Raw genomic sequence first — 13,464 nt, 5'->3', positions numbered from 1 at the left:
GTAATAAAAATCTTAGATGAGTATTTGTTACATTTCGATGGCTTTAGGCGTCTTTTGTCGTAGTTAACACCTGGTCTTGCAATATAAAAAAAATTAGAAAATTGGAATCACCAATACTCAACTTCATTTAAACGTAAATAAATGTCTTTGATTAATATTAATTACTTGTAAACTTTTTTATAAAAATAATCTACGTTCTCTACCTGGTTTCCATTTATGTCTTCGATACAAATTCAAGTACTCAATATGGATTTGTTCTATCGATACACAAACCGGTATTTTTTTTTTTTTTTTACTAAATCTCGAGATAATACACATGTAAATAAAGCAAAATGCTTACTTCATTTCTATTATATTTACATAATACTCGCTCGAATTATTAGGTATAAAAACAAAAAAAACAAAAGAAAAACAAAAGAAACTTACTCGAATTATATATTTCTTTATTTCTTTATTTCATTGATAGGAATGATTTTCGTCGCATATATATTATCACAATCTCTTCCGTCAATATTACATCATTCCTATATTTTATTTAATTAATATAACGTCTACAACAATTTTTTTCCACCCAACAACAAAATCAAATATATAAATATATATTGTAAATGCTAGCGTGTAACCGCTAAACGAATTAAAAATAATATATATATATATATATATATATATAAAGTATTTTATAATATAAAAATTGACATTGAAAAGCCAGTAACATATATATATATATATATATATATATATATATATATATATATATATATATATATTATAAGAATTGGTGCTTTAAATGCCAAAGTCTTATTGATTTTCTTAAACCGTAGCCTTGCATGCCTTGCAAGTATCTTACTTACTACATCACGTAAATTACAAATCTCCTCATTCCGAATCCATATGCTATGCCTATGTGTGCGTATATGAGCGCGTGTATAATGCGTGGACGCGTGGATGCGCGTATGCATAAAGTTAGCGATGTGGTATTTGACTGCTGAATTAAGGTATTAAATCCTATGTTGGTCGATCGATTGCGCAGACGTGGCAAATGTCCTAAAATCCTTTCTCCAGAGAATTTACGCTCTGAAAAGAGTAAAGAATCTACAAGTATTGAATCGTTTAATATCGAACTGACGGCAGCTACGTCAGTCCGTAGTATACCGCTGGGTAAATCATTGACAGGCCGATGAAATAAATTTATAATATTTGTATATTTGCATATGCAAGTAAGATTTTACATTGTTGCTAAATTCTTAGTAAAAATGGTATTGTAGGTTAACGAATTAGCCTTGACCGTAGGGATGGGGGGATTTTCAAAATTCAAATGTTCGAGTATGTCCGGTGATGAGCAAATAAAAATAAACTAAATTTTTGGAATGCCAAAAGCATCTCGTAAGATGAACAGTTTCTTATTGACCACAATTAATCAGACTAGCAACAATTTGCCGCAATCCCTGCAGTATAAACAGCTAGAGGAGCAAAGAATTTTGAAGTTTTCGCGCTGAAGAAAACCGTAAAATGACATTCAACAATCTTGTTTATTGGTAAGATGTCAATGAACCATTCGTTTTACATAAATTTTTCTACTTTCATTTCTTCCACTTTTATCTCTTGTAATTTTGGACCTAATGTTTTTTTATATAAAATAAAAATAAACTTACAATGATAAATTCGTTGCATTTAATTCATTTGCAATCATTATTAAGTTGAGTTGTATTAAACAATATTATATTAATGTGATCAAATTATATAAACGAGAAACTGTATTTTCAATAATTTTAATATTCTTCAATTTAAAGTTTTCACCCATTCGAACAAATTCTTTTAAAATTTCAAATATTTCTTGATAATTTTTGGCTCTGTATTAAATGAAATATATTAAACATATAATATATATATATATATATATATATATATGTGTGTGTGTGTGTGTGTGTGTGTGTAAATTGGATTTTTTAATACAAAATTTTAAATACAAAATATATGTATATGTATCCTATCCACGCTCATCTAACGTTCTTTTAGGTATCAAAAAAAAATTGGCACGTACGATAAGCAGCAATGGGAAAAAACAATAGAACAAAAAATATTTTATGGTTTCACTCATGTTCCCATGAGAACGGCAAAACTCAAAACAGAATTTATCGATGTTGATCTTGTTAGAGGTAATTTATATTATCCATTGACACATTAATTATACATTTTAAATTAATAATTTATTCAAGCTTAGAATATTTAATTGTGTTATTTAACAGGCTCGTCTTTTCCAAAAGCTAAACCAAAGCACAGACTTGGTACGATTATTTATCTTGCCATTCAGAGGTTACTATTTTTACCATTTAATGCGCATTGGTGGATTCAACAAACAAGTCCCCGCATTTACATATTCTTTTTACTTCTTTATGGACTTCAAATATTGAATATTTATATATATTTTAATCATTTCCTTAAAGAAATTGAATCCGAGGTAAGAATTTAAAAATTATAATAACAACAATTTGCAGCTACAACAAATCAGCTATATACCAAAGTAAATAAACAATAAAGTTAAAAATACAATGTGCTATTAAAAATAATACAAATAATATCTTAATAATACAAACATTGATGAATAAGTAATGGGTTTTTCCTAGATTGTTTCAATGTCAGAAGTGTTAATACCTGGAGTTATGATGCTAACGTTATGCATGGTGCATTCACAAATTGTTTCTACAAACTGTGCTCCGCTAATATCCAAAAAATATGAAAGACAACGAATTCGTCATTCTAGACATGGTCGATCACGTGCTAATAAAACGAGAACAAGAAGAAATATTTGTACGTAAATACTAAAATATTTTATTAGACTATTATTACTTGATTATTGCTTGAACTCAGTGAATTTAAAAGAATTAGCTATATTAACAAAGTTCAGATAAAATAAATCATTTAGAATAAAACTAATTACGATATTCAAAATTTTATAAATTGTAGTCGACAATAAAGAGTCTAAAGCTGCTCAAAATTCAACATTAGAGAAAACAAATGTGCTAGAAACTGAAGTATCTCCTTCGGTTAGATTTGCTAAAAAAATAATTATCGAAACATCTCCGATAGCCAGTACATCGGATCAAATATTAGAATTTAATACATCGCTAAGTGATAGTAGACAAAATTCAATAACGAGTCTTCAACATTTTATTGAAGCTGAAAAATTGGAAGAAATAGAAGAACTAGGTATTTATTAATAATTATATTTAATATAATTATTTAAATGTATATTATTTGTCATAAATTGTAATTACTTATAGTTTCCGTAGTTAATTTGGAAAGCAATCAGGAGAATGATGACGTCGTTCATCATCAAGATGATGATGGCTTTGAGAGTTTAAATGGTAATGTTTCAAGTGATAACGATCGCGATCAAATGAAAATAGAAAATAAAGAGAAAGAAGTGACTGAGAACGAAGCAACGGCACAAGAACATTCTCATTGTGATCTGACTGGTTTGTACAACTTAAAAAGAATATAACATAATATATCTTATTAAAAAAGAAATTTTTCATAAATATTAATATGGATAATATCATCAAAATAATTTAATTTAAAAGAAAAATAGAAAACTGTTAATATAATGTAATCTTTGTTAAAAAGGCAAAATGACATAATCATCGTTTTCTGCTTTGCATGCAGCACCTGAAGTATCGGTAAAACGCGAAGAATTTCACGATAGCGAAGAAGATGAATGTGATAGCCCAGTAAGTTACTGTTAAAAATACTCAATGATTCAAAATTATTTAGAATAAATTGGAATTAAAATATGTCACGATCTTATACTTCCATTCAATTTGTGAACTGAAAGTATCACATAATTTCTCCAATAATTATTATATATAAACCAAATTATAGGACAGCAATCGTCTTTCAATTCAAAGTTCAAGGGATGATAGAAAAGAGAGTGCAAGCGAAGAGGAAGGAGAATGCGAAGAAACAATTACAAACCATTTGATCGAGGCAACGACTTCAGCTACAGAATGGATGGGAGTTACGACAAACAGTGACGAATGTAGTTATAGGTATGTAAGTATATCTTTGTAAAATTTTTCGATAAAATTAAATAATAAATCCCATTATTGGCTCTAGTTCTGAAATTGAAGAATCAGATCGTCATAGTGAAGCTGATGCAAATGGAGAGTATATAGAACATCCGTTTTCATGGGAATTCGAATTACCTTCTTCAACTATTTTAAATTCAAATTATACTTCATCTGATCGAGGTTAGTATTACTCTATTCTATGCAGCCTTTAAAGTAATATTTAATCTTACAACTCATTAATATTTAATTATTAGTTTATTCCTTATTGATTTCTATCTGACTATCTATCTGAACATTAGATATAATTTAGTTTTTTCTTACTTACCAATTCTCATTGATAAAAAATATTATTAATTGAAAAAAAGTAGCTACTGAAATAATAATATAAAGCATATGACTTATATTTATTATAGTATCGTGCACAATATGGACCCATCGAGATGTAAAGAAAGCTGAACTTTCAGTGTTCGATATTAGTTCAGCAATAATTGCAAGAGTAGAGTCAATGCCTGAAAGTATGGATTATTTTTATAGTGGATTTATTCTTGCTATTGTGTTATCTTTGGTGCCTTGTCTGAGACGTTTGAGTGATCATTTTGGAGTGGATTTTGTTAATAATAGTTCCTCAATAAATACTGAATTATCGTTAGTTACTTCAGAAACATTCTCGGATTTGATTTGCAAAATACTTAACATTGCATTTGGATCATCGTTATTGTATGTTTATGGATATTGTATTGTTATTCGTAATATCGGTAGCAAATTAAATTTTCTCAATTTTTTTCACATGTACAGGGATCGAACAATGATTTTATCATCGGCACTTGAACGACTTGTTTTAGCATGTTTATTATTTTTTCTATTGGTAGTAGCTGAAAGAACATATAAACAGCGATTGCTCTATGCAAAATTTTTTTCACACTTAACATCATCTAGACGAGCAAGAAAATCTGATTTACCACATTTCCGATTAAATAAAGTTAGGAATATAAAAACGTGGCTCAGTATTAGATCATATTTAAAGGTAATAATAGTGATTCATTCTTTATAATTAAATTTTATGAAGAATTTCATTAATGTTTTATTAAGTATTTTTATCGTGTAAAATTACGTATAAAAATTATTTAAAACTTTTTGAAAACATATGATTTTTAAATGTAAAATATTATAAATATATTGGTATTATTTTTTTTTTTTTATACAATTTTAGAGAAGAGGCCCACAAAGATCTGTCGATGTTATTGTATCTTCAGTATTTATGATTACCTTAGCTTTATTATCATTTGTTTCATTAGAATTAATAAAAGTAAGTTTGAATGTTAATTATCAATTTGATAACATATATTCTAATATTTTTTAATACAATATATTTATTAGGACCTTGATAGTTTACACTGTCATTATAACATTGAGGCTTTATTTTGGAGCTTCGCACTCGGTATATTTATTTTAAGATTTATGACACTCGGCACAAAAATTAATAAAAAATATAGAAACATTTCCATTTTGATTACCGAACAGGTACACTTATTTATTTATGTATTTCGGATCCTTTCATAATATTCAAATTAATAATATTTAATTTTTTTGCAGATAAATCTTTATTTACAAATTGAACAAAAACCTCATAAAAAAGACGAACTCATGGTTGCTAATAGTGTTCTAAAATTAGCAGCTGATTTAATTAAAGTAATATTAAAGGTTTATTATGCATTTTATTTTAAAAACAGGCTTTCTCATATCATATACTATTCTATTTGCAGGAGCTTGAAAGTCCATTTAAAATTTCTGGTTTATCAGCAAATCCATATTTGTATACAATTACAAAAGTTGTATTGTTATCTGCTTTATCTGGAGTTCTTTCAGAATTACTTGGCTTTAAATTGAAACTTCATAAAATCAAAATTAAGTGAACAATTTTCATTGTTATTAACAATGGTATTTAATATTTTAAAAGTTTGGAATTAAAAGAAAGAAAACGCATATTTACTTATAAATTAAATTGTTCAAGGTAATATTCATTTTCAGCACCATAAATATACATTTTAAAACACAAAAGATTAATATTCTATATATCACACACGACACTTTATCATCTACAAATTAAAATACTGAACTAGAGTTCATAATATTTTGATCTTAATAAAAAATAAAAGTTAATAAATAATAAAAACTAAATAAATTTCGTGTAGCTTAAACTTTTATATAAAATCGTAATACCATATAGTTATATTAATATCATTAAGTATTTACTTGTGATAGCTGTGTAATATAATTTATATCGAAATACTGAATTACTATTTTTACATAAATAGTGTACATATCTTTTTTTTTTTTTTTTTTTTTTTTTTTTTTTTTTTTTTTTTATATAAAACATTAATTATTAATATATTTTTAAAATATTAATTTATAAATATCAATTTTATCATAACAAAGGCTTATCATTCTATCACAACAATGAAAAATTAACCAAAACAATATAAAAAAAGTATTTATACAGACATATATAACTTACTCGTAAAGGGATATAATATTTTCAAAAATTTGTGTACTTTAATTAAGATACATTTATTTTAATAATTAGTTAACGTAATATTATCTAAGTTACCATACCTTTAAATATTTGTATTTTTTTTTTCAATATTTTGAAAAAAAAAAATTTTCTATATTATATTTCGCTCTTTATTATAATTTCAAATCTATTGGAAGAGCTGATATAGTCTAAAAAGAAAAAAGTTAATATAATAAATTAATGAAATGAATTATTATAAAATAATTATGTTACAGACATTAAAAGAAAACAAAAATAATAATAATTAGCTGTTAAAGTATAAACGAAAATAATAGGGTTTAACGGAAATAACTTTAACAATAATTTATAATTTAGTATAGAAATTCTAATGACTTGATTGACTGGAATTATTATAAAATATAAAAATATTGAAAAATACTAGTAAAACAACAATATTGAAACCTATATTAATTTATCAGTCTTAATTAATGGAAAAAAAAAAAAAAAAAAAAAAAAAAAAAAAAAAACCAGTTATTCTTCATTATTTAGCTATGTCAAATTACAATATTTTTCATAACAATATTTGAAACATAATTATTGTTTAAAAAATTTTTGTTTTATATTATATTCTATATTGTATATTATATGTTCTATTCCATGTTATAAATCAATGGATTAACATAATTTTACACTTTATTTTGATTTTATATGATATTTTATTGATATATAATAGATAATATATACGTATAAGCTAGTCAAGTTTTCAAATTATATATTTTAATGCATTAAAATTATTTATAGTGCTATCGTCGACATAATGTATTTGAACTAATATACTGAAATCTGTATGATAATCTATTTAAAATATTGTTTAAATTAAGCTTTAACCTTAATTATTAATTACAATAATAAATACTTGTAATATTTTTAATAGTTAATTTTATATATTAAAATTGTTAAATATCGTATTTTTCTTTTTTATAAAATACAATTGTGTTTCGATGATTATATTTAATAAATAATTAAATTATCAATTTATAAGAAAAACATTAGTTGTTATGAAAAATAATATATCTTCTCTGTATAAATGTATATATTGTAAAGATATCGATATATTTACTATTCTTTATAAAAATATTTATATTTGTATTATCTGTAAATGAAACTCTTTTGCTCTCTTAATTTCTGTAGTAAAAGAAAAATAAATGCAATAAATTTCTTTGATATTTTATTTTTTGCGTCTTATTTGTCATGACATTTTTAATATTATTTAAAACATAATTATATTATATAATCATTTATTAAAAGTACATTATTACGGAGGTGTAAATTGTCATTTGTGTGCAATTGCGATACATTTTTTGACTGAATATATCGAGAAATTTATTATTCTCTAGTAAGCTTTTAACGGAAAAGCGAACTTTTCGTACTTGTGTAATTTTTAATCTAAAATAAATCGAAAACGAAAAGGCGAAAATGTGCGAAGGGATTCGTACGGGCGCGCATCTGTATATTTAATTGCAAAAGCGCGTTTAGACGCGAATCTAACTACAATTATTACGTAAATTATTGACTTATTATCGACTTGCTACCCGCTGTATGAGGAGTATTCGATTATTTTCAGCATCACCAAGACCAATGACATTTAGAGCCATTTAGTTGTAAAGAAAAATTATTCTCTCCAGCAAATCGTAGCTTAAGCTTGCGTGACCGGAGCAGGAGCGCCTAGAGAAAGGCAAAGGCACACGAGTAGACTTATCACGAAATAAACTGGTGAAATGTGTGTAAATGCACTTTGTGTTATAATGATCATAGTGAACATAAGGCAATTAGTGTTACAATGTTGCCATTTCGAAGAAAGTTGAAAAAGTTAGTTAAAAGTATCATTATATTGAACATTATTATTGACATGATAAAAATATAATTGTTATGGTGCATCTAAAATAGTAGTATTATAATAATAGTTTTTTTTTTGTTTTTTTTGTTTTTCAATTGTTCGCCTACAAAATGAATTACTTCTTTATACGATTAGAATGAAAATTAATGTAAAATGTTAAATGTAAAAGAGATGAGTAATATGATGAAAAATTTAACAATGTCGTTTCTATCATAGCTATGATAATGAGTACGCAAATTTTTTTTTTTTTTTTTGTTTACCAAGTTATGAAAATTATTAATGTTTGAATGCTTATGTGCATACTGTTTATGAGATATTAAAAAGAAAAAAGAAAAAAAATTATGAAATTTAAAAGTATTTGGTATAATAAAAATAATATCATTTAAATAATACTTCTTTTATTTCTATTATTGTACGTTAAAAATTGTTTGTAAATGACTTAAAAGTTTATATTTGAAATGACAAGAATTATAGAAATTTTCAAGTTTCACTTAATTAGTTCTAACTTGAAATTTTTAATTCTAATTACTGATTAGTCATCGTCACGCGTGTCAGTCACGAATGTATTATAAAAAAAAAGTAATAATTTTAATTCGCATAATTATGGTATAATTTATATGGTAGTTTCGTAATATTAAAGCATTAATGACTAAAATAAATAAACTCTCTAGACAATATTTTGATATATTTAGATTTTTATCTATTTGTCTCTTAATAATTGATTGATTAAGTTTGTTTATGAAATTGATAAAATATTTAAAATTTATCAACAATTTTTTTAATTGCTCAAAATAAAACAGTAGGCAATCCTTTAATAACTTTTATGAAAGTACTATCATATGCTATCGTTTACATCTAATTTTTTCACATTAACATTAGTATTAATAACAATACTCATAATCATAATAATGTGATTTTAAAAAATAATCTATATTTGAAAAAACACACCAGAGAAATTGAAATAGGAAGAGAGTTTAGTCGAAAGCTACCCTCGACAAAACTCTTCTCGGGAAAATACTTGCGCCATAATTATCAAATATTCGGTACGCGATATTCCCGAAGACTGGTTGGGAAATATTTCGTAATATCGATGAACAAAAGTAGTGACAAAAGATATCCTGCATCGTAATAGGTGAAGGAGATACTTTGCCGTTGGGCATGCACGGAGGGTGGAAAATTGAGACTGCGCGACAATCTTATTGGTAGCTAAATATAAAGCGATACAGATATGATAATAAAGATCAAGGTCAGTTGGGAATTATAAAGGACTGGGAGAAAGGTGAATTTCAAGTGACAGTAGGGCTGGGATAATCAATTTTTGCTTGGAATAATAATAATAATTAAGATGAAAGAAATTATCGATATCAATTCGTTCACATATCTGACAATCTTGAATTTCTATCAAGGTAAAAAAACTCTTTAATACTGCAGTATCAATATGAAGTAAAAACAAAAGCTCCAAGTTCAGAAGGTTTGCCAGCTAAATTTCTGAATATATATCATTCATGATTGAAGATGGAGAAATTTTTAGCCATCGAGGTTCATATTTTGAGCAGTTGGCTTTAAATTTTAATAGATATTAATTACATGATGATGTAATTAATAATAATAATAAGTCGATGATCTACATAGGAATAAGTAAATGGATAGCACATACGGTGATCATTATTATCGTAAGAGATGCGAGTATTTTTTTAAATTTGACCATAGTATTGATAGTTGAAAAGATTAAAAAATAATACCGTCCAGTGCTACCTACCGCGAAAACTTTTCTGTCCATATATTTTTTATCTGGAACGTGATGTAATGTGATATCGAAGAGAGAGAGAGAGAGACAGAAAGAAAGAGAGAGAGAGAGAGAGAGAGAGAGAGAGTACACTTTTAAATTTGATTTCATAATGCTTATGCTAGAAAGATTTTAAAATGGGGTGAAGGTAGTTGTATAAATAGAGTTGTATAAACGACCCTTAATCCAAAATATAAGACAGCGACAACTAAGTCACAATCGTTCAAAAATATAACTTATGGTAGCTTTAGTTAAATTAAGAGCTTTTATTCTGAAGGCGAATTCACTGGTATGAAAAAGCTAATGTCTCACGACTATCTCGAAATACTTCAAATATTAGCATAATTTCCATATTAGCCTGAGCGGGGGAAAATTTCTCAACTCGGAGAATATATTTCACTTTTGTTTTTACAATGTCGAATATATTCTCATAGCAATATAATATCCGTGAATAACTAATACATTCACCAGCAAAGAGTATATATTTCAAAATTATGAAATTTATTCAATGCACATAAAATAACAAATAATTTTAATTCATATTAAGTTCAGCCTATTAAAAATACAATATTTATCGTATATTATGTACGGCATATATTAACTAATCGCCATTCTTATTATTAAATAAATGCTATTAATAATATAGTTATTAAAATAGTAGTGTAAGCGATAGTGTAAAAAAATTCACAAATTCAAAAATTCTCAATAAGAGTTATAGGAATTAAATTACACGAGTTTATTAAAACTGATAAAAGTTGTTATTTTTATTAATGTTGTTCAGATTAATATTATTGACTTTTAAGAAATAAAATATAAGTGAAGATCCATGTTTTCAAAGCAACTTTTTTCTTAAACATTGTAAAAAATCAGTGTAAAAAGATGTTTGAGATAATCATTAATTTTTAAATTCAACTAAATATGTATTTGTAATAAACATGAAAAAAATTAAGTGGTCATGTATATTTGTGTATGCTTACTTATAAACATACACGCACAAACGCGCGCACACAGGCAGACACGTACACACACGCGCACGCAAATATATCTATTAAATAATTTGTACGGCGGCGTGTGAACGATTATGCATATATTTACTGCCCTTATTAAAATTTTTTTTAAATCAATTATAACGCCATCAATTATATAATTATAAAATAAATCATTTTTCGTAATTTAATAAAAGCTTATAAAAATTTAAATGTCAAATTAACAAATCTTTATTATTATTTGTTTCTAAAGTGGAACAGATTATTGTTTATCGTCTATAATTTGAAATCACAATATCGCGTAAGACAAGTAAAAGTAATCGTGTAATAATAGTTTTATAGTAGATTATACAGTTACAGAGATATCATTGATTATATTTAATTCATATAAAAGTAGCTGAAATGTAATTGAGACACTTTCTTAAGCACTATTTTCTTGCAATAAACACTTGTATTTCTACAAATAAATCATAAGTGTAGATTATGATGAAATAATTTATATTTACTTGAACAATGAGCTATGTTCGCGAATTTTACCAAATGAAAAATATTTAATATGATTGTATAACAACGTAAATGTTGTTACTGCTACTCCTGATTTTTATTCGTCATTTATTCATTTTTAGTTTCATTCTTATTTGGAAATTTTTATAGTTTTTTATTATATTTTTGAAATATAAAGATATATCGAAAAATGGCAAATTGCTTTTATGAAAAGTAGCTCGAGGTATGTGAATTACATTACATTAGTGAAGGTAAACAATGTATTACATATATTCATTACAGGACCCTCTCAATAGAGTATTAAAAAATTATTTTGTATTATATAATCATAGAATATGAATTTCCACAAGAATAATATGATTTATTAATCAACAATTGGTATTAATTTATAATGAACAATATAATCACATTGTACGGTAATTATATCAATATAATGTAAAAAATTGATATAATGTGTTTGAACTTGTTCGAATTTATATTTCACACATGATTTATGAATAAAATCTTGTAATAAAAATTCCAATTTCAATTTTTGTTTTCCAATTTATTATTATTATATTGTATTAATTAATAATAATTCGAGGCGAATCCAATAGTTTTAAATAGTCAATTTTTATAATTACGATAATGCTGTAAAATTAGAACTTGATAAATCTACGTATTCGGTTGATTTACTAAGAAATTATAAATCGTAATTGATGTAAGAACGTATTGGAATGAAATTTAGTTAGGACGATAGTTTATAATTAAGAATTATGAAAATAAAAATTAAATATTGTAGAAAATATACGCTACAGAAGTTCAACAATGTTGTTTCACGAAATCGTCGATTAATCCATACACAAAACAGTTTCTGAATTATGAATTATGAAAAATTTGTCGAAAAGAGGATAAAAAAAAAAAAAAAAAAAATTTCTTATTAATGAATACAATTGTGATGAAAAAAAAAAATAATACAATTAACATATACTATGAAAATAAAACAAAAACAAATTTTAAATAAAATTTTCTATATAAAATTCTCCAGAGGTGACGCAACATTAGATACGCTCAATGCGAATTAATAAGATCTTACCAAAGTAGAATAATTCATATATGAATAAAGATAAATAGCAGATGTGCATGTGACTAGGAACGCTTATTCGCCGATTTTAATACGAAGATTCGTCGATTCATTGATTGCCAAGGCTGAAAAATCCTCATGAATGTGCAAAATCCTTATGAATGAAAAATTAAATTTGTTCATAGCATCGCTAATAAGTGCAAAGTAAAACGTTTGGAGTCGCATCAACGACGAGGGTAAGAAGGAACAGGAATCGGTCAGTCGTATCATAGACAGAATAGCAATGTAATCGTAATGAAATTTTAATTGCAATTGCTAAGCCAATGCTTCATCAATGCCAATCACAATATTAAAGATAAATGCGTCTCTCGTCGCTTTCCATCCTTTGCTACAACCGCTGCGATAATAACGAGCGCAAACGACTGAATTGTTATTATGTGCCATGTGCCGAGGACTAAAATTTTATAAATTACGCGCAATCCTTGTCGATGATTCTTGTGGCCCGTGAATCTCCGCTGCTCCGCGTATGATTCATCTTCCCCCGCGTAATACGATCCACGTACTTTCCTCGCACTTGCAATGTTAAGTATATCGGATATAGCCAGTGAACCGAACGATTCGCTAATTACTTAGCATTGTCCTCTCCCCT

The 13,464-nt window shown here is 26.0% G+C and overlaps 1 protein-coding gene across 1 annotated transcript; it reads left to right on the top strand.

Moving 5' to 3' along the window:
• The first annotated feature begins 1,025 nt into the window (after nucleotides 1-1,025).
• Nucleotides 1,026-5,980, top strand: phtf (putative homeodomain transcription factor). The gene is made up of 15 exons (XM_011500238.1): nucleotides 1,026-1,535; nucleotides 2,017-2,156; nucleotides 2,247-2,458; nucleotides 2,625-2,808; nucleotides 2,965-3,207; nucleotides 3,282-3,476; nucleotides 3,664-3,728; nucleotides 3,880-4,046; nucleotides 4,114-4,247; nucleotides 4,481-4,784; nucleotides 4,863-5,091; nucleotides 5,278-5,373; nucleotides 5,445-5,588; nucleotides 5,661-5,756; nucleotides 5,831-5,980. The coding sequence occupies exons 1-15, from the start codon at nucleotides 1,510-1,512 to the stop codon at nucleotides 5,978-5,980; spliced, it is 2,385 nt and encodes a 794-aa protein (XP_011498540.1). The 5' UTR covers nucleotides 1,026-1,509.
• Nucleotides 5,981-13,464: the final 7,484 nt, after the last annotated feature.

The sequence above is a fragment of the Ceratosolen solmsi genome, unplaced genomic scaffold (assembly GCF_000503995.2).
Source record: "Ceratosolen solmsi marchali unplaced genomic scaffold, CerSol_1.0 scaffold41, whole genome shotgun sequence".
In the NCBI taxonomy this organism is placed as follows: domain Eukaryota; kingdom Metazoa; phylum Arthropoda; class Insecta; order Hymenoptera; family Agaonidae; genus Ceratosolen; species Ceratosolen solmsi.
Note: the sequence above shows the minus strand (reverse complement) of the source record. Positions and strands in the feature narration are given on the sequence as shown.